This window comes from Equus przewalskii, chromosome 13, assembly GCF_037783145.1.
Source record: "Equus przewalskii isolate Varuska chromosome 13, EquPr2, whole genome shotgun sequence".
NCBI classification, from domain to species: domain Eukaryota; kingdom Metazoa; phylum Chordata; class Mammalia; order Perissodactyla; family Equidae; genus Equus; species Equus przewalskii.
The window spans coordinates 65846183-65872968 of record NC_091843.1 but is presented as its reverse complement, the minus strand read 5'-3'; the positions used below and the strand labels follow the sequence as shown (position 1 = coordinate 65872968).

General features: G+C 36.4%; 1 protein-coding gene and 1 long non-coding RNA gene across 5 annotated transcripts in view; one reads left to right on the top strand and one right to left on the bottom strand.

Moving 5' to 3' along the window:
- Positions 1 to 2842: 2842 nt before the first annotated feature.
- NUDT12 (nudix hydrolase 12) lies at positions 2843 to 18135 on the bottom strand. Of its 3 annotated transcripts, none has more exons than XM_008526583.2 (7): positions 17733 to 18135; positions 14711 to 14917; positions 13306 to 13892; positions 10119 to 10286; positions 8621 to 8734; positions 6219 to 6418; positions 2843 to 5233 (listed from the first exon to the last, which is right to left on the bottom strand). In XM_008526583.2, exons 2-7 carry the CDS (start codon positions 14914 to 14916, stop codon positions 5123 to 5125), a joined length of 1386 nt encoding a protein of 461 aa, XP_008524805.1. In that variant the 5' UTR covers position 14917; positions 17733 to 18135; the 3' UTR covers positions 2843 to 5122. The 3 variants fall into 3 exon arrangements, with proteins under 3 accessions (XP_008524805.1, XP_008524806.1, XP_008524804.1); XM_008526584.2 differs by having other exon boundaries at positions 14711 to 14921; positions 17798 to 17929; XM_008526582.2 differs by having other exon boundaries at positions 14711 to 14921; positions 17733 to 17864.
- The window catches only part of LOC139075138 (uncharacterized), a 784499-nt gene continuing 775584 nt past the window's right edge, over positions 17872 to 26786 (top strand). Inside the window, exon 1 of one of the 2 annotated variants that reach the window (XR_011525238.1) lies at positions 17872 to 17983. This is a non-coding gene — a long non-coding RNA (uncharacterized lncRNA). The remainder of the gene's footprint in view (positions 17984 to 26786) is intronic. The other variant, XR_011525237.1, reaches the window with a different exon arrangement.

Genomic DNA, 26786 nt, shown 5'->3' with positions numbered 1-26786 from the left:
TTTCCTTAGGAGCTTGATGTAAATAGGTATCCATACATAATTCTCAGAAATATATTGCAAAGAACAGGAAAAAATCTTTTACAAAGTCCAGAAATCTAAATTTGAATTAAATTTATAATTAGTACTGATGTTAGATGTATTGAACAAGGAGAACGCGTATACTCTTTTCATGGTGTAAAACAAAACAAAGCATTTTATGTGATAAATATATCATAATAGAAGGAAAAATATGTTTATTATTCATGAGGATGTATGAAATGGGTAGGAACTAAAGAAAAAGATCAGTATGAGAAACCTGGTAATTTGTATAAAATGAGTATTCTTCTGAAACAATCATTATTAGATACCTCTACAGCCATGAAGACTTTGAGGTATACATAGATACGGGCAATGTTTTCTCCTGTCATCCTTGACAGTGCCTCCCAGAACACGCAGAGTTCTACTGGCTTCCCACTCACGGCTACATTCCTGCTGAAGCCCTGACTACGTCAGGACCAACACAGCCCGAGGTCTGAATTCGTGCACATGGTTGAGGCATCTTTTCTTTGGAGTTCCAAATCCTCCAAACTTTCTGGCACCAGAGTAGGCAAACTTGTTTCATAAATACAAATAAATCCAGCAAAAAAGCAAAATAACTCTTAGCAAGTAAAGCTGTTGGATAAATGGCATTTTAAATAGTTTTTGCCTCCACTGACAGAGACGACTACAGCTCACTGCTATCTGAAAGCAGTAATAAATATTTACAAGGTACTCTACTGAGGCATTCAAAATATCACACTGCTCCAAATAGACTACAATTCTAGGCTAGAGTAAAATGGGCAGGATAAGAAGTAAACAAAAATAAACTTCAGACTAGATCACTTGTCCACTGACTGTTCCAAAATAGATAACGAGTACCATTTTCAACTTCTACTCCCGGTTGGACCTTCCACATTACTAAAAATGAAACTACCTCACAAGTTAAGTGGTTAGAAGAATGATCTTAATCCACAGAGGTGAGAAACGAAGAGTTGGTTTGGGACAGTTCCCAAGAGCCCAGGAATGGAGAGCCAGGACATTTTTTCATTCTTTATGCTGCAGCTTGTCTCTTATCAGACTTCTAGTTAGAAAGAAAAATATTTCCATTAGCAGAGAGGCTTTTTTTCTTTTTTTAACTTAAAATCTGTTTTAAAATTTCACAACCACCCCCACTATTCTATAGAGCATCCTTAAAACGGGAATTGTGAAAAGGAGAAATATCCATTGTCCAATGTGATAGTGCTGTCTGCTTAGCAATAAATGTAGTATTCTTGAAGGAATAAAGAAAAGTTGAAAGGGCTACTTACACCAATGAGTACAATTATATGTGGATATCCTTCAGTGAAAATAGAATGAGGAATGTGCCTTTAGCCCAATTAATATGTCCAAATGTTCATTTTTATAGTTGAAATCGTTGTCCCCAAACACTAAGATAATTTAGGCTGCTGAATACCATTTTTCCTATACCATCCTTATTACTCAAATAACTTTTCTTTCGACCATTTCCACTTTGGACAGATAAAATGAATTATTTGAAAACCTATAAACTGCACTCCCTCCTTCAGAAGGGATGCTGTTTTGAACGCTGAGTGTCCCGGGAAGAAAAAGGACAAGGTGTAGTGCAGAAAAAAAATCACTTTCAGCATTGAGTTTATTTTCACAAGCAACGCCCTTCCAGTTCTCTCCTAACCAACGAGACTCTTTTTGAAGAGGTGGGATTTTGGCAACATCATTATCTCCATCTCCTCAAAATACACCCTGTGTCTGTGTTCCTCACCAGCCCCGCTGGTATCAAAGGTCCCAAGCAGTTGGCCCTCTTAGTGAGCAACCTCGCCCATCTGCACTGAAGCCAAACTCTCCTGCCCTCCTTTTCCAAACATTTGCAAGTGCTTCTGCTTTGCCTCAAGACCTAGATCTTTTACATTTGTAAACAGGTACTAATTTTGCACTTTGGATTACTTTGTCCTACATATTTTGCTGCTAGAGAAGACTGGCCCTTTTAAGTGCAGCACATACATAATTTCACTCAACACCCACATCTCCCACCTTGCACACATATATCCAGAACCCAACAACTGGTTCTCACCCGTAATAAAATCTGCATTGGGGAAATTTTATTCTAAATAATTAATGGATTTATTTTATAGAATATTTTCACCTAATATTTTGCTATATACATATCAGCAACACAGTTCTAAGACCAGCTGTCTACTGTTGTTATATGAGATTTGACTGAGTTTATTTGGCTTATTAATGAACTTATACTTTCTCCCTCCATCTCATGGTCTCACCCTCTGTTATTCCATTCTTTTCTATCTTCACCCAAATCCCTAAGCTGATCTTTGAAGGAGTCATTCAACATTTTTCCAGCCAAATGAAATATGTGGGCTTCTAATTCTTCCAGTCCTTCCATGAACAGAAAACAAGCAAAAAATTCAAAATGCAAAGATTGGTAATATTAGACAAGTAATAAGAATACACATTAGACTAGATATATAAGTTTAAATCTGAAGATAAAAAATTTATTGACTACATATACGTATGCGTATATATGTCTGTGTGTGTGTGTATATATACATACACATATATATGCCTGTATGTGTGTATGTATGTATACATACACAGATATATATACGACCCATAAGAGATTTAAATAAAAAATTTAAGTCTTCCAAATATATTTGGCAACTTTTAGAAAGGCTTTCGTACTTTTTGCTTACACGCTATTAATTCTAAACAGGCAACGATGATTAAAATTTAGCTTTTTCCATTTTTCAGAAGGTATTTGTCAAAACATATTAAAAAACACACAATACACAAAACAGAAATAGATAAATATTTTAATGTATTGTTACCTTCATTTCCATTAGAATACATTCATGACACTTGAACTTCTACCATTTCTTGGCTAATCCTTCTATTTACATGTAGCTATTCACCTCTCAGAGGTTAGCAATTTAAGAATAATTATTAAAACAATAATTTACTTAGATACTGATTTTCCCTGAGTACAGGACTAAATACCCAGAACTAAATTTATAACTACACTTTGTTGATATTTTATATTTTACTTTGCTATCCTAACATCATGGAAACCTGGAATTTTATGATGTAATCTTAGAATCTGTAAGTATTAAAAGTACATTTCGGGGGGCCAGCCCAGTGGCGTAGCAGTTAAGTTCGTGCATTCCACTTTGGTGGCCCGGGGTTTGCTGGTTCGGATTCTGGGTGTGGACTTACATACCGCTTATCAAGCCATGCTGTGGCAGGCATCCTGCAAATAGAGTAGAGTAAGATGGGCACAGATGTCAGCTCAGGGCCAATCTTCCTAAGCAAGAGGAGGATTGGCTGCGGCTGTTAGCTCAGGGCTAACCTTCCTCAAAAAAAAAAAAAAAGTACATTTGGAGTAAAACTGAACCTCAAGTCATTATACCTTATAATAATCAAGGTATGTAATTTTCTATATACCTATGTAGTTCAAATTTTATTATGCATCTAAACGTCCTGTGTAAATCTTAATTTTGTCTAAAGTGCTGTTATCAATCACTAAGAAAATCATTATTCATTAATAAAATGAAGTTTTATTTAAGAAAGTTACCTTATTAAATTAAATGAATTTTAGTACTTAAAATTTTAATTAACAATAATTAGTAAATTAAATTTATTTTTCTTATCATCCCTTATTTTAATTTATTCTATGTATACTTTTAGTAATAGTTTCTATTTCCTATTAGAGGGAGAATCCTGGCCTGGGTTTATAATTAAGTTACTTAATTGTAATAACAATTAATTGTAATAACAATTTTAAGTTGTAACCGTGTAACTTCATCAATTAATTAATCAATTGATTCACTTTAACAGATTGAATTAAGTAAATTCAACTTTCAGGATTTCCTTTTCCTTATCAATAAAAGAAGGGCAGTGAACTGCATATATTATCTAAGGTCTCTTCCAGTTCTAACATACAATAGTAAAGAGCCAAATTATACAAATTTACATACTTATAGACTCTTTTCAAAAAAATTTCAAAACGGTCTTGTAAAATATCACAGTTCGACGTTGCAAAATTGTAAACTATTACAATTACTCTCTCTAGAATCTTACTGACTCAGTTCTAAGAAACATTTATTCTATAAAGCCTTCTTAAAATGTCTTGAAATAAGGCCAAAAATAAGATTCTGTATTTGAGTTTAACAAGTATTATTAGTAATGATGATTATACGATTTTTTGCTGATGCAGATATACCCCTTATCACAAAATGACCTAAAGCCAGTGTTTTTATTAAATATGTAACTCTATCTGGAATTTACTTAATATCTGACCTTTGAGGAGAATTCTTTTCAAAATGTTTTAATTTCAGTGAAAAAGCAGAGAATCCTGATTTGTCTTAAGAACAACTTTGAGTACAACTAACAGATAAATAGACATATTAATTACTTTTAGGCTTAAGGAGGTAGCCCCAGACGTATGCTCTCTTTCCACGAGGGCATGGTATTCTGATCACTAGCAGAGTTGTTAAAATAGAACATTCTCAACACTGATCAAAACAGACTAGTAGCAACATTGTAAGAGTACCACCAATAGAACACTGGAACCAAGAGAAAAAGGTGGACTACAATGGGAAGATGAGCAAAAATCAGCTACTGACAACTGAAAGGACCTTTATGATAATGAAAAGACTAAAAATAAAGCTCAAAATTCATTCAAATAATTTTGTCTCATTTCTCAAAAAAGAACTTATTGATTGGTCTAATGCTTAAAAGAGGTGCTAAAATTTAGGTTTGTTCCCATTTTTAGAACATGCCTCTTTACAATATGATTCCTCTTATTAGAAATATGGTTTTGTGAGATAAAATTGTAGAGCATGACCAAAAGAAAAATGTTTGAAAAAGATTAAGATTTAACAAAATCTGAGGCAATGCTGTAATTTATAAAAAATATGAATTCTGTGGTTAAGATGGAAAGCACGCTTTGAAAATATTTCAAAAACCCAATATGATATTTTGTGTTGTGACATTCTAAAGAGCACTGAACACTTCTAATCTCACTTGAGGAATAAATGGTATTAGAAATCAGTTAATACTCAAAGTCTGGTTATTTGACTTAGAGGTTGGGGTTCATTCCAATCCAGTGTTTGATTAACTGATGGGCAATAGCTCGGCTGGGCGGCACGAAGAATGCCTGCTGCTTCCCTTTGGTCAGAACATCCACAACCTAAAATATATCATAATAAAACGTATTAGGATTTCAACACTGTCATACTTAAATATTAAATACTATGTCTATGCTTCCACAATTCAGCGAACAAGTGATGACTTTTACAGTGAATAACAACAGTAGAAAGTGACAACATCCATATTCAACATGCAAAATTTAGCACAATATTTTTAGTAGCTTCAATGAGCTGGTGATTCAATTTTTAAAATATTCCAGAAAGGCATATTCTCTTTTGAATATAAGGCTATGAAAAAGCAAAGTATATGTTCCACACTTATTTTCAGAGTGAAGTCATCTTCTGGGACAGGTTCTCTTTTGTAAAATTCTGAAAAAAAAATCTCATTTCTACTTTTTGAGGTAGAACATAAAAGAAAACTAATCTTGTTTAGGCAAAGTCAGAAAGGATTTCACGTCTTCCACTACTGTAGTGTATCCATTTGTTTTTTATAAAATACTTTGGGTCATGCAAAACACAGACAAGTAATTTATCTTTCATTATATTACTTAAGGGAGACATTTTCACAAGTTCTTTTGAGTATTTCTTTGTTATACAGTTTGTCATTCTTGTCCTTAAGTACATTTTAAAATGAACAAGAACTTTTCAAAAAATTTTAAGCATTTTTACTGATATTTTTGGAGATCTACTTGTTTAATGCTATAAACTAATATACAAAATATCTAAGAATAATATTCCTGTTTCTCATTTATGAAATAATGTTTACCTCTTTTAAGACCACTGAAAGCTATCATTAATCTGAAGGAACAGCATTTGCAATTAGAAAATGGCAGAGAATCGCCATTACTAGAAAACTCTCACAGAATGGAGTTAACATAGGACACACCAATTACATTGTAATCCATGCATGATGAGAGGGCCATAGCCATTCATTCAACTCGTTGAAAACACGCATCCTTGCTGCATGCCCAAACCAATACAGTCAGAGAACAATCAATAGAAGAAGGAAATTAAATTGAACTTTACCTGTTCTCTAGTGAACCAGCGGGCGTCCTCTATTTCATTCTTGTCAACTTTAATTTCTGTAGACACTGCCACAGCTAAGCAACCAATCATTAAGGAGGAGGGCATTGGCCATGGTTGACAAGAGACATACTGAACATGGCCAACTTTGACTCCACTTTCCTCTTCTACCTCTCTCCGAACAGCGTCTTCTATTGTCTCCCCTAATCAAACAGGGCAAAAGAACAAGTAGCTGGTGAACATGGCCTGGACATTTTGTGTTCTGAATGGTTCACAGATTTAGAAATCACTTTGGACAGAAACCCAATTCAAAGAATCAGAAAGCAAAAGCCTAAAACTAGATTGGAATTCAAGAAAACATTATTTCTTCAAGTATATGACAACATACAGAATCAAAATGCCAAGAAAGTTTTCATTTCTTAAAGATCTAGTTACATTTAAAAAATTATGACATCTAAAACTATCCAGAACCTACTACTGGCTGAACACTACGCAAACACTTTATATATTATCTCATTTATGTATTATCACTAGTTATAAATGATCACTACATGATTTTTATAACTGGTTAGCCTTTTTCTTACTAAAATCTTAAAACTTTTCTTATGTTGTCAAATAACTCTTTTCAAAAGAGTTAAAAATCATATAACACTAAAAGTTTAAAAATCACATGAAACACTTCTTTCTAAATGATTATTTTCCTCTAGATGACTGTTGACTGAGCTATGATAAAATAAAGTGATGCTTAGAATGTACTTTATATTTCTGATTTGTTGAAATTGAGAATTAGAACAGAGGAAATATTTTCTAAGTTAAGTTTATCTGGCAGGTTAGAAATATTTTGCTATTTAAACATAGCTATTTCAAATAGATTGATATATTTCCTATATTAAAATTAACAACTTAGGTTCATCAAAAAAAAATACAGCGAAAAGGCAAGTCACAGACTAGCATAAGATATTTGTAAGACCATAACTAAAGATTAGAATACAATACATATTAAAGAAAGTCTTAAAATCAGTAAGAAAAAATGATAATCAAAACAAAAGTAAGCAAATATAAACATGTAAAATTCAGAGAAAAAGAAAATTGGATGCTCCATCAGCAGGGAAATGAAAATGAAAACTACGATGACATACTATTTCATACCCATCAGAATGGCAAATTAAAACTAGTCTAAAAATCCTAATGTGGTGAAGATGTGGAATAACAGAACATTTCATGTACTGCTAGAAGTAGTGTAAATTGGCAGGGGCACTTCAGAGAGCAACTTGGAATATCTAGGAAAGGTTAAGATGCTCATATCCTATGAGCTACAATTCCCTCAGGCATATGCCCTAGATAACTATTGCAAATGTGCACAAGGAGTAGTATAAGAATAGTCTTTGCAGTGTTGTCTGTAATATTAACAGCTTTGAAATAAACTAAATGTCCAACAGCAGAATGGATAAATGAATTACAGAATATTCATAAATGGAATGCTTCACAGTAGTTAAAAAAAAACGACCTAGAGCACCTAGAGGTAGCACAGTGATTAAGAGCATGGACTCAGAGCCAAATCACCCACGTCTGAATCCTTGCCCTATTAGTCACCAGGTGTTTTATCTTAGATAAGTTATTCAGCCACTGTGCGTTAGTGCCCTACCTGTAAAACTGCTGTAATAGCAGCTACTTTATAAAGCTGTGTGAGGATCATATGATTTAATACATGGAAAGCCTCTGGAACAGAGTGTGGCACTACATATGTTTACTATTATTATTTATAATGTGGATTAATATTGGCAGTTGAGATTGAACATGTATTAATTAGATAGATTCATTCATGTTCTTCACAAATATTTACTAAACTCCTACTACATGTGAAGCACTGCTCTAAGGGCTTGGCATACAGCAATGAATAAAACAAAGTCCCTGCGCTTATGGAACTTCTTTTCTGGCACCAGCAGATAATAAAGAAATAAGTACATAGACACATAAATTGGTAACATACATACACACGTCTCACATCAGGTAGTGATGAGTGCTGTAGGGCAAAATCAGGCAGGACAACAGGGACTGTGAATGCAGCGCACGGGGCTAACTAATGCATTTGGGGCTATCGGGGAAGGCCTCTTTCAAGAGGTGAGTTGAGTCTAGTACAGAAGGAAGTGAGGTACAAATCATGCAGATACCTTGGGTAAGAGCAATATATGAAAGACATATGAAAGAGCAAATACTGAATTTTTAAAACAAAATTATTCCACTAGTAAAAACAAAAATTCTATCATTTAAAACACACAGAAAATATTTTAAAATATTCCAGTTTTATAACATGATAATTTATCACAGATGATTTCTCAAATGCTAACTAAAATTTTTATTTGGAAATTATAAATTATTATAAAAATTATTAAGACAAGGCTTACCAGGTTCAATAAATCCAGCAAGGCAAGTAAACATGCCTGGGGGAAATCTTTTCTGCCTGCCTAAAAGACATTTGGTCCCATCTGGATGAATAACTTGCATGATTACAACTGGATCTGTTAAAAAAATAAAAGATGTATGAATGACAGAAAAAAATAATTTAGACTCATTGTGTAAAGTCACTGTCTAGTAGGATAATAAAAAGGTGTACCTCTGCAAGAAGACGACTTTTGTCTAGTTACAAGAGATTGTTTCTTTTGGCCTGATGATAGAGTATTTCACGGAAATTGCATAGAATACTGTCATTAAACTAAAGGAAGATCATTCTTGTCCTGCTTCTTGTCTTAATAGCAACATTTATTGTGTACTTATGGTATGCTAGGCATATTCTTATTTTTTAATTAGAAAAGAGTTTGAGTAGGTAACATATGGCACAGAAAAAATTCGAAGTTTACCATTGTAAATGTAGTGAAATTTCCCTCTCCCTTCCATCCCAATCCTTAACAAAAAGTTTTTAAAAGCTAATGTGGCTCTATGATTAAGTTTAAGCCATTAAAAAATAAAATTTAGAGGCTGGCCCCATGGCTGAATGGTTAAGTTCACACACTCCACCTCGGCGGCCCAGGGTTTTGCCAGTTTGGATCCTGGGCATGGAGGCGGTACCGCTCATCAAGCCATGCTGAGGCAGCGTCCCACATAGCCCAACCAGAAGGACCTACAACCAGAATATACAACTATGTACTGGGGGACTTTGGGGAGAAGAAAAAGGAAAGAAAAAAAAAGAAGATTGGCAACAGATGTTAGCTCAAGTGCCAATCTTTAAAAAGTAAATAAATAAGTAAAATTTAAATTAAATAACAATTCATCTCTCTAGAAGTCACTAATCTAGCAAATTCTCCTCACCATGTCATGATTGAAAACCAGGAATCAAATGTAAAAGGTTCCTGAGCAGCAAAAAAGCATGTCACTAAGCTGGGCAGTATACTCCCAGGAGGTCTCCTCAGGTGTTGCTGAATCTATGTATTCTTTTTTTCACACAGTTTTAAAGGGCTAGGTTATCAGATTTCCAAACCCACAGCCGACTCAAAGCAGCAATTAGAAGGAGGAAAGAAGGCATGGGCAGACACCTACAGTAATGAGAAGCCAGCTCCAGGCTGCACTGCTTTGCTGATGCCTCAAACAGGCACTGAATTGTTGGGGCACTTTTTCAGTGCGCACTAAGCGGACCCAGACTGGTGGGCTTTTGAAATCACGTATCGCAACACATCAAATTCATACTGATTAACCCAGAGTCAAGAAATGGCGAATTATGTACAATGTCCTTTACTTAAAAGTCATGAAAGTACGTCACACTTTAATACTTACAGTCTTAATGGTTAAATTAAACATGGTTTAAAAAAAAGGTAAACCCTTCAACAACTCAAAATCTTGTCTTTCCAGAATGTCTTATTCCCTAAGATTTCAGATGGCTGAGATTTCACTGTGAAAGAAAAGGCTTACCAACTCTCGGATATGATGTATTGTGAACGCCATGGAGGCTGGGGCAATTTTCTTTCAAGCATGCTCTTTTATAGCCACCTTCTTGAATTTTAGTTGCACTTCCACAGGTTGGGCAGAACTTATATCGACTGTGCCAGGCAAGAACAGATCTCGCTTGAGCCACAACCCCTTTAAGAGAAGCACAAAAAGTTTTAATTCTGTGAAAAATTGTAAACAAATTAATACATAAGTAAAATATTCTTAAGTCATAATAAGACATACACTGTATTTTCTGAATCGCTGTGTCATGAAGGGATTTAGTATTTCTATTTTTATGATGTGTATATTTCTTTTAAAGTGAAATATTTAATTCTACAGATAAATGAAAATTATATTTAACTTTAAATATAACTGTCATATAAGACAGATAAGTAACATCCATCTTACACACTATATTGGGTCAGGCTTTTACTATAGGTGATTTTTAAATTTTGACTATACAAGGTTCTAGTGTATGGTGACTTTACAATAGTGACTTTTATAAAAATACATTTCAAAGGGAGTTCCTAACTTAGACTTGGACTATAAAAGAAATACTACTAGGAAACTGTAGGAACCCATCTCTGTTTTCCTTGGTGACTAAGCCAAGTCACCATGGACCATATCCTGTTGAAAACTAGAAACTGAATCGAGTATTAAAAAAATACTGTATTTGGGGCCTGGCCCCGTGGCTGAGTGGTTAAGTTTGCGCGGTCTGCTGCAGCGGCCCAGGGTTTCGCTGGTTTGAATCCTGGGTGCAGACATGGCACCGCTCGTCAGGCCACGCTGAGGCGGTGTCCCACATGCCACAACTAGAAGGACCTGCCACTAAGATATACAACTATGTACCAGGGGGCTTTGGGGAGATAAAGCAGGAAAAAAAGAAAAAAAAAAGATTGGCAACAGTTGTTAGCTCAGGTGCCAATCTTTAAAAAAAAAAAAAATACAACATTCACGGTTAACTTTATGAAAAAAATGCCTAACAGAATAAATCTTGGAATATAGACACTTTGGCTAGAGCCTTGACTCTGCTACTTCAAAAACGAATACGGCCTAACCAGAAATATTACAATTGAGGCAACAAGACTAGAAATGCTACATTCCAAATGCCTGACAAACCTGCTCTCCCTAAAATACTTTATTTGGTTTAAAGATTTTCCAAATAAACAAAATAATAATAAACAATAAGAACAAAAGCAACGTTTTAAACTTGGAAAAATGAAACTAATAAACCATAAATAAAAACAAATTTAACACTGAAATTCAGTGAACCACAGGCAACATTAAATATCTGCCTGCTGTGTTACCTTGTAATATGTAATTTACAGGAAGGTATCTACATTATTTGAGTATCATTACAATAAGAAAAGCTAACATTTATTGAGTCCTTACTATGTGACGAGCACCACGCAAAGATCTTTCTATACATTATCTTATTTAATGTTTAGAGCAACCCTATGATGTAGGTACTATTATTATCCTCATTTTCGGGAGGAGACAACTCAGACACAGAGAGGTTAAGTAATAGTGTGAGGTTACACACCAAGTGAGTAAAAGAGCCTGTTTCCTTTCTAGTGAAAAAAACAAAAAAGATATCCTTTCGATCTTAAAATTATAAAGAAACAAATTTTTTTTAAAAAGTGCGATGTTTTCTTCACAGATGTGAAGAATAAAACCACCACCCCAGACTATGGGAGGAGGTCTAAGTAGTCTCTGGAAGGGCCTCCGCGTCACCCAAGGGAAGGTGGACGCTGACAAGAGATCCCTTCCTCACCTCCTGTTAACCCTTCAATCTACATAACCCAGCTTCTGTTCCTTCCACTCCACTGACACGCCTCTTGTCCAATTCATCAACAGCTTCATATTACCAAAACCAAAGATTCTTTTAAAAAGAACCTTTGTCTTCATCTTGCTCAAATTCTCACCAGCATTCAACACATTGGGCCACTACCTCCAAGAAATACTGTGCTCTCTTGGTTTCCATGAGCACACTCTCCTGTTTTCCTCCTGCCTTATGGCCACACTGTCAACATCACCTTTGACAGCTCCTCCGCTTCTACCTCATCTCTAAATTTAGGGGCATTCAGGTATGATTGTGAGGCTCCCTTTCTTGCTTGCTCTCAACTCTAAGTAATCTCAGCAGTTTCCTGGGATTTAAATATCACTTTTGTGTTGATGACTCCCATACGGTATCTCCAGTTCAGACCTCTCTGTGTTCCAGATTCTAATATCCCTCTCTAACATGCCCAAAACTAAAATCTTGATTTATTTACTTCAAGTCTGTCCTGCTTCTCTTGTTTTACCCATTTTCCCATATTATCTTATCAAGAAATAGTATCACTATCTAACAAATTACTACAGTCTCAAACCTAGCAGTCATCTTGATTTCTTCCTTTAGTTTTATATACCCCATACCCAAGTACTGCCGATTTTCTCTCCAAAATATGTCTTGAATGTACGCCCTTCTCTCCATTTCTACTATTATCAGTTTAATTCTGATCAGAGTCCAAATTACTATCTTCTCTCTTATAACAGTCTCAATCTACTGATTAAGCCCTATCAGTTCTACCTCCAGAACATCTCCAACTCTCCCTTTCTCTCCACCCCACTAATCCAGGCCATTGCAATCTCTTACCGTAATCTGTAACCCTTAACAAGACTCTTGACTTCCACACTTAATTACCTACAATTCATGATCTACAAAGCAGCCAGAGCGAGCGCTTTTGTCTTTGATTTTTTTTTAAAAAAATAGGTCAGGGTACAACATTTAAATGGAATTTAGAAGAAAACCCCTGATTTCTTACCATGGCATTTAAGGCCCCAGATGAAATGACTAACCAGCAACAGAAAACAAAACAGTCAAGGTCTTTGCCATCAAGCTCAGCACACAGCAGGTACTCAATGATTATTCACCGAAGAATCAAATGAAATCAGCATGCATAAGGGTTAATTCTGGGGAAACTAATCTTGGCTGATTAAAACTGCTGTAACTGCCCAGGAGACTAGTTTTCTAGGGTGAGAACTTAAGGAAGTTTCTAATGAAGATAGCCTAATTTCATGGCTTACTGGAAAAAGCGTGCTTCCTAGAAACTGCAGATACATATTAACTCCAACCAAGTTTCAAAAACCAGATTATCATCAATACAAGTAAACAGTGTTCACTTCTTACCAGCTTCTTTTTCTTTCAATTGCAGAAGAGCTGGCATTGGAGGATGAAGAAAATAGCAATTTTCATTTCTTTGCTTAAATTCTTCGGCAGCAACAGGATCTATAGCTAGAGCAAACCAGGCAACCAACCCATCTTCTCCTCCTGGGACTTCCCCAACATAATTAAGTAACTCTTTCTTCATTTCAAGTTCTACTCCAAGGAAAATCAAGGTGATGTTCTCGGGTTGAGCCAAATAATCCTTTATATCTGTGTAGTTCAGCTGACAAAGCCTGACTTCCGGCTGCTGGGAACTTTCTTTATTGCCACCTAAAGTGACCAAGGGATTTAAATCCGAGAAAAGGATATAAACTGTGGCTGGATGGCTTTCTTTAGCTAGTAGCCAGTCAGAATTATTTCTTTTTTCACTTTTGCGGTCCAGTAGCGTCCTGCTAAAATAATTCTCACATTCTTCCACGTCATTGGTTAGGAACCAAGGCCTCTTCCCACCTTTAGCATTAGCTAGTAAGTTAGCTATATGCTTATAACCCCAAAATTTAGCAATATCCAGTGCAGTCTGCCTTGATTTATTGACAATGGATCTGTCGCACCTACAGTTGGAAGGAAAAATAAAATAGGAAACAAAACGTTTTCTTCAGTATTTATTATAAGAAAATACTTCCAGATGCACATTATAGCCCCTCTATTTAATGATTACATAGATTTATTTTTTCTTTTTTTATTTTCTTTAAAGATTGGCACCTGAGCTAAAAACTGTTGTCAATCTGTTTTTTTTTCTTCTTCTTCTCCCCAAAGCCCCCAGTACATAGTTGTGTATTCTAGTTGTGAGTGCCTCTGGTTGTGCTATGTGGGACACCACCTCAGCATGACCTGATGAGCTGTGCCAGGTCGGCGCCCAGGATTCAAAAGGCTAAAGCAGAGCTCGGGAACTTAAGCACTCGGCCACAGGGCCAGCCCCGATTTATTTTCTTTTAGTACATAATTTACTAATGAGTAGGTTAAAAAAATAATCACAAATGATGAAAAGTTAGAGATAGTGGATATTTAAAATTCCTGGAGAATTATAAAATAAAAAACCAGTAAGTTTTATGTTCTATAAGATATTAAAATCTTACAGGAGATTCTTGGTAGGTAGAGTGCATAGATTTACATTTTCTATTTGGAAGAAAAATATTAGACTAACTCATAAACTTGCTTTGCTATTGAGTATGAAGGATTAATTCCTCAATAAAAATAACTCAAAGTTTTTAGTTAGAAATTATCCTACATTTTTATATAACAAACTGATCAATGAGTTATTTATAACTCCAATGATATAAATACAGCTACAAGAAAAATTTAAACGGACATATGTAATTCAGAAATTAAACCACACAACCCTTCAGGTGGTACAGCCTAAAATATTTACCCTTTCTCAAGTAGAAATTGGACAACATGTGGGTGCCCATTCCTTGCAGCATACATTAAAGCCGTCCAGCCATTTTCAGAAGTTTCATTGAGAAGAGATGGAGAAAGACTTAGTATTCCTGTTAACCTGGCAATATCTCCTTCTGCAGCTGAACAGTGAAATTGGGAAATTATTTCTTGCTTTGGACTTCCTTTAATAGAAGACATTCTTCCTTAAAAAAGGAAAATACAAAAAAACTCAACTGTGGTTGTTTTTTGTATCAATGACTGAACATTACCTGAGTGCTGATATAATTAGAGTAACAGTTATGGTTTCTCAAGCAATATACTCTTCGAAAGGCAATTAGTAGTCAATTGTAATAAGAGCATACATTTCAAAATTGTTATCAGTTGAGAATTTTAAACATAATTCAACATGGGGGATGTACAAAATAATGTATAAAGAGTTTTGGTAATACAGATGGAGGGCTGGATCCCTGGGAGAGGGAGTTAGGTAAAAGGCATTACAAAGAAGGGGTATTTGAGGTAGACCAGAAGGACTTCCATATGGACCAGAGACATGAGAGGGGTTAAGGCACAAAGAAGTGAAGGCAAAAGTTTTTAGCAGATGACAAGCAGTATTCTCTTAGATCCTGTGGTACCAGAAACAGGTCCCTGCCCTCAGGCAAATTATGATCTTATAGCTAATTATTCAAAAACTAAGTTTCACATAAAAACAATAGATTGCTTTACCTTGTACAACTAATTCTGCAATCTATCTGGGATTGACTTTTGTTCACAATGTGAAGCAGGGGTCAAGACACATCTTTATCCCATTGGACAATCCATATGATTTCGTACCATTCTTGAAATTAGTTTGTGTCCCATTGCACTGCGGTATTATTCTTGTCATAAATCAGATGACTATATATTTTGGATCTATTATTGGACAATGCTCTACTGGTCTCTTCATCTATTCTTGAATCACAGGTTTTTAAACCCTTAACTTTCTTTGTCTGCGTTGCCACTCTGTTGTTTTAGTAAGAAAAAAAACACAGAAAATAATTGTCCCATATCTCTTAATAAATGTTGCCTAATCATGAACTGAATGCGGTAGGGCACAAACTGAGCTGTTCTTTCGTGGAAATGGTTCATGTTTCAGTTGTCTATGAACTTCTCAAAGTACTTTTTTGAAGGTATGAATTTTTTTCTAAGAAATGCTATTAAGAAAAGATTTGGAATTCTAAAGGTTTTTACCATTGTAAGTAATAAGCTATTTAGGCTAAAATGAAAGAAAGGTTATAATCCATAATATTTGACAGCTGTTATCTCTAGGGTTCTGACACTGCAATTTGGCTCATCAATTTTATAGCAGGAGTAGTATGAACAAAATTTAGGGAAAAAGTGGGTGAAAGAGATTAACTTTCTTATTTGTATCTATTCACTTTCCCTGTTTGTATCTTTCTGCTACTTGTAAATAGGTGAAAACCACCCACGGGAAAGGAAATACTTGGATAAAATCTAATACTGAAAATTGGTTTACAACTTAAATTAGTTAAGAGTGACTTCTATATTAGAAAACACTTTTTAATTTCTTTTGATTTATTCTAGAATTTACCTCAGCCCTCTCTTCATACCTTCACTACTCTCTTCAGATTTCTAAAGGCTTTAAAAACATTATAACGAACAAAAGCTACAACTTTTCAGGACTTTTGTAGCACTGCTGTATACTGACTCATGTACGGTCTCCCTTTCCAGTGGCCTTTCCCTTAAATTTATTTTCCACAAAATCTTATCATACAGGGTCTTCAGCTAGGCTTACTTTAAGCAATATTTCACTGTCTCATGTTCTGAAGTCATGGTCACTTCCTCACCCTCCAGTGGGGAAGGCCACTCCAGGTGACTGCAAAACTGTCCTCCAAAAATACAGTCCCATTCAGTAGCCCCTGTGCAATGCTTATGCATACAGTGTTCTCAGGAGAAAGGAAGCGGAAAACCTACACTTCTCCCCTTAGCATTCTCAGCAGAAAAGCCATGTAGAAACAGATCATTACTCATTCCAGAGAAGCATATGCAGTCTTAAATCTAGCTCTACTGCTTGATGTACTTTTTCATTTCTCACTGACAGATCCTCACGTAGGTGAGGATTTGAAGGCGGGATGGGGTGATTCAGTTAGCTAAATGCTGCCCTTGCTTTCCAATAAGAGTATGGACTATTCCGAGACGTCTAAATGACCTTAGAATCTTAGGTTTAAAGGGTACTAGATTTTAACCAAATCAGTATCCACTTTTACCAATGTGTAACCTGGGGCACGTGACTTGTCCGTGGCTCAAGAGGGACAGGGCAGAACTCACAAATGGCTCTGTCACTGAGGTCACGGACTATTATTTAATGAATCCACTTCCTTGGCACAAGATGGCCATTTAACCAATCAGCGTCATCCATGCACGGTCCCTCGAAATGCTCAAGTGCCTTGAGATAGTTTGTTTTCTTGCCACTATTGTGGTAGTCCTTTTTTATTTTTTCTGGTAAGGAGGATTGGCCCTGAGCTAACATCCGTTGCCAATCTTCCTCTTTTTGCTCCAGGAAGATTGTCCCTGACCTAACATCTGTGCCAATCCTCCTCTATCTTCTATGTGGGACGCCACAGCGTGGCTTGACGAGCGGTGTCACGGCCACCCACGGGATGCGAACTCTTGAACCACGGCCACGCAAGCCGAGCGCGCGAACTTAGCTAAGCCACCGGGCTGGCCGCACAGGAGTCCTCCTTTTAAGGTGACCACACCAAAGTAGCACTTCCTTTCCTTCATCTCAAAGAAAGAGCTGGAAACGCCACCAGCAGCACGATCTGCTGCTCCCTCCACCCCTCCCGGGAGTTCGGCCCCTCGGCCACCGCTCCCGCGCCTGCACCTGCACCGAGCGCGAGGTTGCGCCACACCACCCAGCAGGGCCGGACAGCGCGGGGACAAAAGAGCACTGACAACTGGTCACCGGCCCCAGACAGGCACCTGAGGCCGACCAAGTCGCTGCTGCTGCTACTAACCCAAAAGTGACCCGAGCAGAGGAAACCACGAAGCAGTCGAAGCACTGTGAAAACCCCACACTCACTCTTCCCGGCGCCGGATGAAGCCTTCCTGACTTCCGGCAGAGGGCTGGTGTCCTCGCAGGGTTTTATGGGAGATGTAGTTTGAAGGTCACAGGGCGCGCGCGACCGGAGAAGGGGTGGGGCTTGGGGTTGAAGACCTTCGGAGCCCGGGCAGGAGGTCCCTGCTACGAAGGACCGGCTTGCTGGCGGTGAGTGGAGGGCTAGTTTTCCTTCTGGGTGAGATGGAGATGTGTAGAGTGTGGTGCTGAAGATGGAAAACTGTAGGTCTTTGGAAACAGTTTTAAGTTTTCTAGTTTTTCACACCCAGCCCCCCAACTTTCTCTCAGGTCAAGTCCGATACAATGGAGTGTTCTAAGCATTCTTTCATGTTGAATAAACCTGGAATGTTGGCTGGACCAAGTCATTCCAGTATGTGATCTTAAACAAGTTTTTGGCTTCTGAACCTCAATCTCTAGTGTGAAAAATGGTACCATGTATTGATGCCTACCTCATTCAGTAGTCCTTTCAAAAGTTTGTAAAGTAGTCTTCCTTATCTGCAGTTTCCTTTCCACGGTTTCAGTTACCTGTGGTCGTCCATAGTCCAAAAATATTAAATAGAAAATTCCAGAAATAAACAATTCATAAGTTTAAAATTGCAGGCTTTTGGGCAGCCCGTGATGAAGTCTCACGCTGTCCTTCTGGCCGGGAATGTGGATCATCCCTTTTATCCAGCATTTCCATGCTGCATACACTACCTGCCTAGTTAGTTACTTAGTAGCCATGTGGGTTATTCCAGGCATCGGATCGACTTCCAGGTATCACAGTACTTGTCTTCAAATAACCCTTATTTCATTTAATAATAGCCCCAAAGTGCAAGAGTAGTGATGCTGGCATTTCAGATATGCCAAAGAAAAGCTGTAAAGTACTTTCAGCTTTACCTCACCTGGAGGTTAAAGTTCTGGACTTAATAAGGAATGAAAAAAAATCTTATGCTGAGGTTGCTACCATCTGTGGTAACTTTTATTACAGTATACTGTTGTAATTGTTTTATTTTATTATTAGTAGTCATTAATCTCTTACTGTGCCTCATTTATAAATTAAACTTTGTCATAGGTATGTATGTATAGGAAAAAACATTTTATGTATAGGGTTCAGTGCTATCCTAGATTTAAGGCATCCGCTGGGGATCTGGAACGTATCCCTGCAGATAAGGGGGAACTATGTACCAAGCCCACCCCACCTCCCTGGATTGTTGTGAGGTTTCAAGGGGATGATTCATGCAGAGCTCTCAGGACAGTGCGCAGTCTAGGCTAGTACCCACATGTGTTGTGGCTGTTGTCTTTTTATTTCATTTCCTGCACTCTCGTGCTCCAAAACCTGCAGAAGTTATGTGAGCCTGAGATTTCAAAGCAAGGTGTTGTCAGTCTTCTAATGTCCAGATTTTTTTTTTTTTTACTAAACTGCCTCTTGGGCAATCAGCGACAATTAAGGAGTTTATTCAGGTTGACCATTGCTTCCTGCCCAGATTTTAGGCGTTGAAAGCTGCTGCTTCTCACAGTGAAGTTGTGTATACCCTTCGACATTGTACTTTCAAAACTGCTTTTTCTAGCTTTGTCTCATGCTTCCTTCTGTGAGTAGTTGCCTTCAGTCTTTAATGATTTCAGTGATCAGGAGGTAAGAAATACTAAATTTTAGTTAACTCACTTGGAATACCCAATCTGTGTATTCAAACATAAAGTAAATAGATTAGTATAATGAACACTCCTATATTAATCATCTAGCATAAACAATTATTAATATATAGTCTTCCTCCCAGCCCTTTGGATTTTTTTAAGTAAATTCCAGACACCATATTATTTTATTGATAAATATTTAAGAATAAGCTTTTAGGAATTATGAATATATATCTGTAATATATAAGTTTTAAGTTTATTTTATTTTATTTTTTTGAGGAAGATTAGCCCTCAGCTAACTACTGCCAATCCTCCTTTTTTTGCTGAGGAAGACTGGCCCTGAGCTAAGCTAACATCCGTGCCCATCTTCCTCTACTCTATATGTGGGATGCCTACCACAGCATGGCTTTTGTCAAGCAGTGCCACATCCGCACCCAGGATCCGAAGCAGCGAACCCTGGGCTGCTGAAAAGTGGAACGTGCGAACTTGACCGCTGAGCTACCGGGCCGGCCCCATCTGTAATATAAAAGTTTTATAATATATATAATATATTATAAAATATATAAATGTCAATATAATATAATATAAAACTTCTTTTAAAAAGAATGCAACTACAGTATCATTAATACCACTAAAATTTTAACAATAATTCTGTTATATCATAAAAGAGACATTTAATATCAGATTTAATTGTCTCGTAAATTTTATTTTATGTTTTACAGTTGATTTGCTCAGATTGGGACCTAAACAAAGTCTCGGCATTACATTTCTTGTTTTTTACTCTATAGGTTCTTTTCTGATTTTTCTTGCCATTTATTTGTTAAAAAACAATGATCATTTGCACTGTAGAATTTTCCACATTCTGAATTTTGCATAGGAATTGTATTCCTATGGTGTCTTTTCCCTGTATTTCTTGTAAACTGGTAGTTAAATCTACAGGATTATTCAAATTGTTTTTTTTTATCTTTTGGCAAAAAGACTTCATGTGTGTTATTATTTATTACCTATTGTATTACATTGAGGTATACACTGTCTGATTGTCTCTCTTCTTGTCATATAATAATTGGTTATCGGGTTCGGATAATGTCAACCTGGTAAAGTTTGTGATAAACATCATAAATTTTCCCATCAACTTTTCACCTAATAGTTTTAGCAGCCACTAATGATTATTGTCTGTGTCTGTTGTTTCATTTAGAGTTGCAAAATGGTGATATTCTAATTTGATCATTCATTCTACATTTACTAACAGAAATTCTTTTATAATAAAGAATTATCTGTACAGTTTATACATGAAGAGTAGGATAAATGTGCAGTTTTTCTTTTTAAATTAAGGTGTACTTTTTTTTGGTGAGCAAGATTGGCCCTGAGATAACATCTGTTGCCAATCTTCCTCTCTTTTTTTCTTCCTCCCCGAAGCCCCAGTACATAGTTGTATATCACAGTTGCAAGTCCTTCTAGTTCCTCTATGTGGGATGCTGCTACAGCATGGCTTGATGAGTGGTGTGTAGGCCTGCACCCAGGATCCAAACCAGTGAACCCCCGGCTGCCGAAGTGGAGAGTGTGAACTTAACCATTATGCCACTGGGCCGGCTTCAGATTTTTCTCTTTTATTTCCTAGTTTTTAGAATAATGAGTTAGTTCTCTGATAGCCTTCAAGATTAAAGTATATTTGTGAGTTCATGGATGTTAACATTTTTAATATATTTCATGTCATTGAAGATATTATTTAAAAAATATTTTTATAATATTTATTTTTATAATTTATATATTTATATATTTATAATATTTATAAATATTTTATAAATATTTATAATATTTATAATATTTATTTTGCTGCTTAAATTATTTCTTCTTTGGCCAGTGGGAACCCCCTCAAGTGGGCTCCTGAGTTCTTTTGACCAAGCTACTGTAGTGTTTAATAGTTTACTTCCTTTATGGCATGAGAAAATATTTTAGACAAATCTTGTAAATATTCTGCACAGAACTGGAATCAGCCTTTTCACCAAGGAGCCTTGGTTCCTTTTAGTAAGAAGTGGTATTTAGATACCATAGTCTTTGTACTCAGGGTGCTCATTGCTAATGGGTTACTGAGTATTTCTCTGCATGTAATCCTCTCCTAGGAAAATTGAACAGGTACAGAGACTATTCAATAGGAGATTACATTCCAAGGACAATAATGGTGCCAACATAGATATTAATACCATAATGTTTTCATTTTATTATTTTTCCATTTAGAAACTTAAAGATTCCTCAATCCTACAAGAAAAAGTTAAAACTCTTTAGCCTAGTATTAGATACCTTCCTTAATATAGACCCAACATATATTTTTAGCTATAGTTTCCCAAGAATATCTTATATAAACTGTGTCTCTGATCTAGCCAAACTGGCTTATAACTGACCTAGGATATCTTTTATGCTTTCCTACCTCAATACTTACGCTCATGGCACTTTTCCTAACTTAAATGCCTTCCCTTAACCAAATACTACCCATCTCTCAAGGCCCAGCTCATGTCCCTCTTCTACTGGGTCTTATAGATCACTCCTGTCCATATGATTATCAGTTTACCACTAGTATCCCATTGTTCTTGCCACTTCAGTGTATTCTGGCCCTTCTTCCAATTGCTAGCAACTGTATTTCTTTGTCTGAGGCCTTTTTCTTGTCACCAGATCCCCTTTGCTCTCCTGCTCAGCAGACCAGCAGTGTCAGACAATTAATATTCCTGGGAGCAGCTAATGACTGGCATGAATTGGTATATAAATACCTAAGCCTTTCTCACCCTTTCACTACACTGGTACACTCTTCTAGATTGGCTGCCATATTTCCCTAGTGGGAGTAGCTTCTTTTTATCTACTGGGACATTTGATTAATAATTAACCTTCTATTGCCTGCCTTCCCTTCCTGGCTCATTTCCTCCTCCCCTGCCTTTGTTTTCTCCTAGATAACCAATTGCATGTGAATCCTTGTCTCAAGATTTTCTTATGGGCAAACCTTAACTAAGACAAGGGTTTTTTTCTTCCTTTCAATTCATAACCTCTATTATATAGTAGTTAGCCTCCACTGCATAGCTTGGGAGAATCATTAACCATTATCAAATAAATAAATCCCTATTACTACTTATTCTAGAACACACCATATTCTATTGTGTGTATGAGAATCAAATGTTATTGCAAATCAATGCATGGAATTTGGATTGATTGCCCTTGAGTTGAATAACTTGGAATTCAGATTTGAAAACACCATTTCTTGTCTGCTCATCCGTAGCATCATTTTACAAAATTTATCCTTCACTATTACCAGCCCTCTAAGACCTCTTGGACTTCCTGTTGTACTCTTTAGTTTTAGCTACTCTGGAAAGTTACTCTCTACCTTTTTAGGTGCCCTGCACATGAACGTTGTGTATAACAACATAGGTATTTCTTAAGGCAGAAATATGCCAATGGTGTCCTGCAAATTTAGTGAATACCCATCCAGTCATTTTTCCCTCAACCAGATAGAAACTTGATTCTGTGGACAATATATAAATAAAAGTTTCTGTAGATAATTTTACATGGTAATTAATCTTATACTATGTGGAGACATATCTTATTGTTGCTACACATTGCTTTTAAATTGTTTATTAATTAACATTTCTTATATTTTTGCCTTTTTCTCTAATAGATTGTAATTTTCGTAAGTGAAGAGAGTCTGATTTAAAAAAAATCTTCTACAATAATAGCTGCTTTTCTTTTACATGTAAGGCACTTACTAAAAGTTGGTGTTGATAATGATGAAGTATGCTGGGAAGTATGCTTTAACTCTGCACACTTCAGAGGTAGATTCAATAAAAGTGAGGGTGTCTTGCTTGAACTCTATATAAGGTCCTTGATTTAAGATAATTTCACATGTAACTGCAGATGGGGCGTTTCTAATTTGCATACATCAAACACAGATTCTGCGTTCTTGAATACACCAAGTTTGCTCTGGACTTTGAACTAACTGTTCCTTCCTTTAAAAATACTCTTCCCTTAGATTTTCTAGTTGCAAGCTCCTTCTTGCCATTCATGTGTCACTCAAATGTCACCTTTTTAGAGGGCTTCCCTGGTCACGCAGTTTACGGTAGCTCTTCTACTCATATTTTCTTATTTCTGGCATTCTTGTTTTTGATATTTCTTGTTTCTGATGTTTATTTATTATATTTTCCTATTGGAATGTATACCTCATGAGAAGGTCCTTGTTTATCTCATTTACTACTGTTTTCCCAAGACCTGGAATTTTGATTGGCTTATAGAAAATATTCAGTGAATATTTACTGATGTTAAATAAATGATGGTTTTCATATTTAGTCAAATATATTTTTGATGTTGCTACCATACTTTGATAATTAGAACTTCTCAAATAACATAAGCAGGCATGCATCTGACCTTCTGTGGGTTATGTTTATTTGTGTGTTTACAGAATTTAGGAAAATAATATCTGGTTGTTCCCTTCAAGGAGCTATTGTCTAATGAAGTAAAATAGATGATAAACAATCATATGTTCCATGATAGAGTGAAAGCAAAGTGGAGAGCACGTGGGTACCCAAGCTATACCTACAGGACAGGTTTAGAAAAGATATAGTGGAGGCTTAAAGTGCTTAACCGTGTCTTATTCTCCCCTCCTTCCAGATCTTCTGGGAAGGGGATATGGACCAGGCTCTTTCCAGCTGTGCATGGTCTTGTGACTAGTTCTAGCTGACACACTGGACAGAAGTGGTGCTCTTCTGGGCCAGGGCAGTTACGAGATGGTACATTGCCCTCCGGATCTTTATTACCCTGTTATGGCAATCTGGGTATGCTTTTTTTAATTACCGTGTTATTACAATCTGGGTATGGTCTGTTAAGATGACCAAGTTACAAGGAGATAGGACTGGCATTTGCCCTTGGGAGGGAGCTGCTGTGGAGAGCTGCCAGACTTGCAGTGGACTTTGTATGAGTGAGAAATAACTTTTTGGTCTTTTTCTTGTCACCAGAGCCCACTTTGCATTAGATACATTTTGATGTAAACCTCTGAGATTTTGGGGCTAAATTGCTAATTCACCATAACAGTATATTCTGAGTCACACAGAAAACAGTGAGGAGGTGACCCCTGAACTGAGTTTTGAAGGTCTGGGAACAATGAAAGGACAAACTCTGTTTGTCATGGGCTCTTCCTTTCCCTTTTGCCGTGGTAGAGCCTGGTACCTTAAAAGAGTAGGAACAAACTTAGAGATAAAAGTAGGTTAGTACTCCAGATTCTAATAAGGTAGTAGAGTCTACTAAGTTTCAGCTATGTCAGAAAAGCACACCATAAAATCCTGATATTCAAGGGCCCTAGTAGACAGAGTACAGACAGTGTTCTGTTAGCAATCCCCAAATTGTCTGATTCAAGGCCTCTTGTGCTCACTCTGCTTTTGCAAATACATTTCCCATTACTGAAAATGACCATGTAATAGCAGTTGGCAGAGATGACCAAAATAAAACACTTTATTTACCCTTTGAGATGTGTACACCCAGAAATGCTTTTAATCTTTAAATGCACTTATTTATGATTTTTATGGGTACCAAGCCACTTTTGTTGGGTTTAATGGTAATTTCATCTGTCTTAGGATTTTCAAAAACAATTTTCAGAGTTTTTCACTCTTGAAAGTATATGGAAATGACTGTATTTTTCAAACAAACATCAATTTAGTTTATGTATTTTATAAAGAATTCCCAAACAGCAGTTTGTTCTTATTTACAAATCATCTCTCCCGTTTTGCCGTACGGGTTGTGTTTTATGAAGCAGCAAACATGGTGAGAGGAGGAGTCTGTCTGATCAGAGGCAGAATTAACATTGCTTGAAAGAGCAGCATTCTTTCTGTATTCTCAAGTTAATTGATGCAATAATTTAATCATTGAGCCGCTGCTCACATTTCATGTTTAAGTCACTTAAGGGTGATTTCTTTTTTTCTTTTTTAGAATGTCCAGGCTGATGAGGATTTCAGTGGATTTGTAGCATTTAAAAATGTCCTCAAAACTGCAGCGTGCTCTCTGTCAGATTCTGTATTCAGTTTTAGTTTAGTTATTTTGAAGCTATCAGATGAAAAAAAGTCTAGATTTAATATTCTGCAACAGGTTTTCCTATCACCATGCTAAAGCCCAGAGGAGCACAATGTATCTTTTTAGTCTTAGTCTTCTATTTTTCCTTAGGATATTTTTGACCCCAGATACTTTTTCCTTTAAATTTGACTGAGCTGTGATCATGGCTGTGACCTCTAGCCTTGAAAGAAGAGGAGTTATGCCTCTCAGGAGCGATGCCTCCGGCACTTTGCAAGTCAGCTGGCAGGGATTATTTCCCAGGCTGTGAAGCGATGACCTTCTGCAGAGAGTGAATGTCTGCAGTGCACATACGTTCCTTCAGCCGTGATTGAGAGCCTTAGGTTTGTTACCTGTTCTATGAATCAGAGTCCATTCTGTCTCTATAGAGGACGGGTAATTTAGTGCTGTATTTAAAGCCACATGTTATGTGCTCACATGTCAGTTAATTTACTGTTGGAGGTGAATATATTCTGTTTTTGAGCCCCATATAGGGTTAGTTCAGAAGTAAATCTGGAATTTTTAGAATGAAACACTGGGATGACTTTACGATGATTAGAGGGCACCTTAGCTGTTATTTCTAAACGAAGTACCCTAACAGTGCTCTGTCAGCTGTCCCCAACTTGTCTGATTTCAATATCCCAGAGAGTATTTCTGTTGCCTCCTAAGCTATCATTACAACAATAATATAATGCTGATTGCTACGATATTCTCAGAATATGTTAAAAAGAGGAATGAAATTTAGGATGATTAATAAACATTTTTTGAATCTGTGGGATGGCATTTTGTTTTTATTCTCTGAACTGAACTGTCAATCTGAATCCAGTAAACTTCTCGAGTTTTGAAAAATTACAAGAATATTCCATCTCTCTCTTTTTATTCCAGAGTATTTATACATTTTCAAAGATAAAAACTGATTTTCAGCATTAGATGTGATGATTTTTTAACATTAATGTTATAAATGCTTTACATATTTCAAGTTCTTGTGAAAAATCCTTGAGAATCCATTTAACTGCCACTATACTGTCTAGCCAGGTCCAATATAAATCTGACCGACAGAATTGTGGGAAAGCTAGAGTAATTTAAGTGAGGAGCTATGCCACTGAAGGCCATGTGAAATACTTAGAAAGCCATGATAAGGAACTATTACAGAATGCCACTAGGGATATCTCATATAATATTCCATTTTGTTATAGTTAAAAAGTTATCTGCTCTGGGTGAAAACGTTTCCAATTTAAATCATGGGGAACTTTCCTGGCAACAGGAC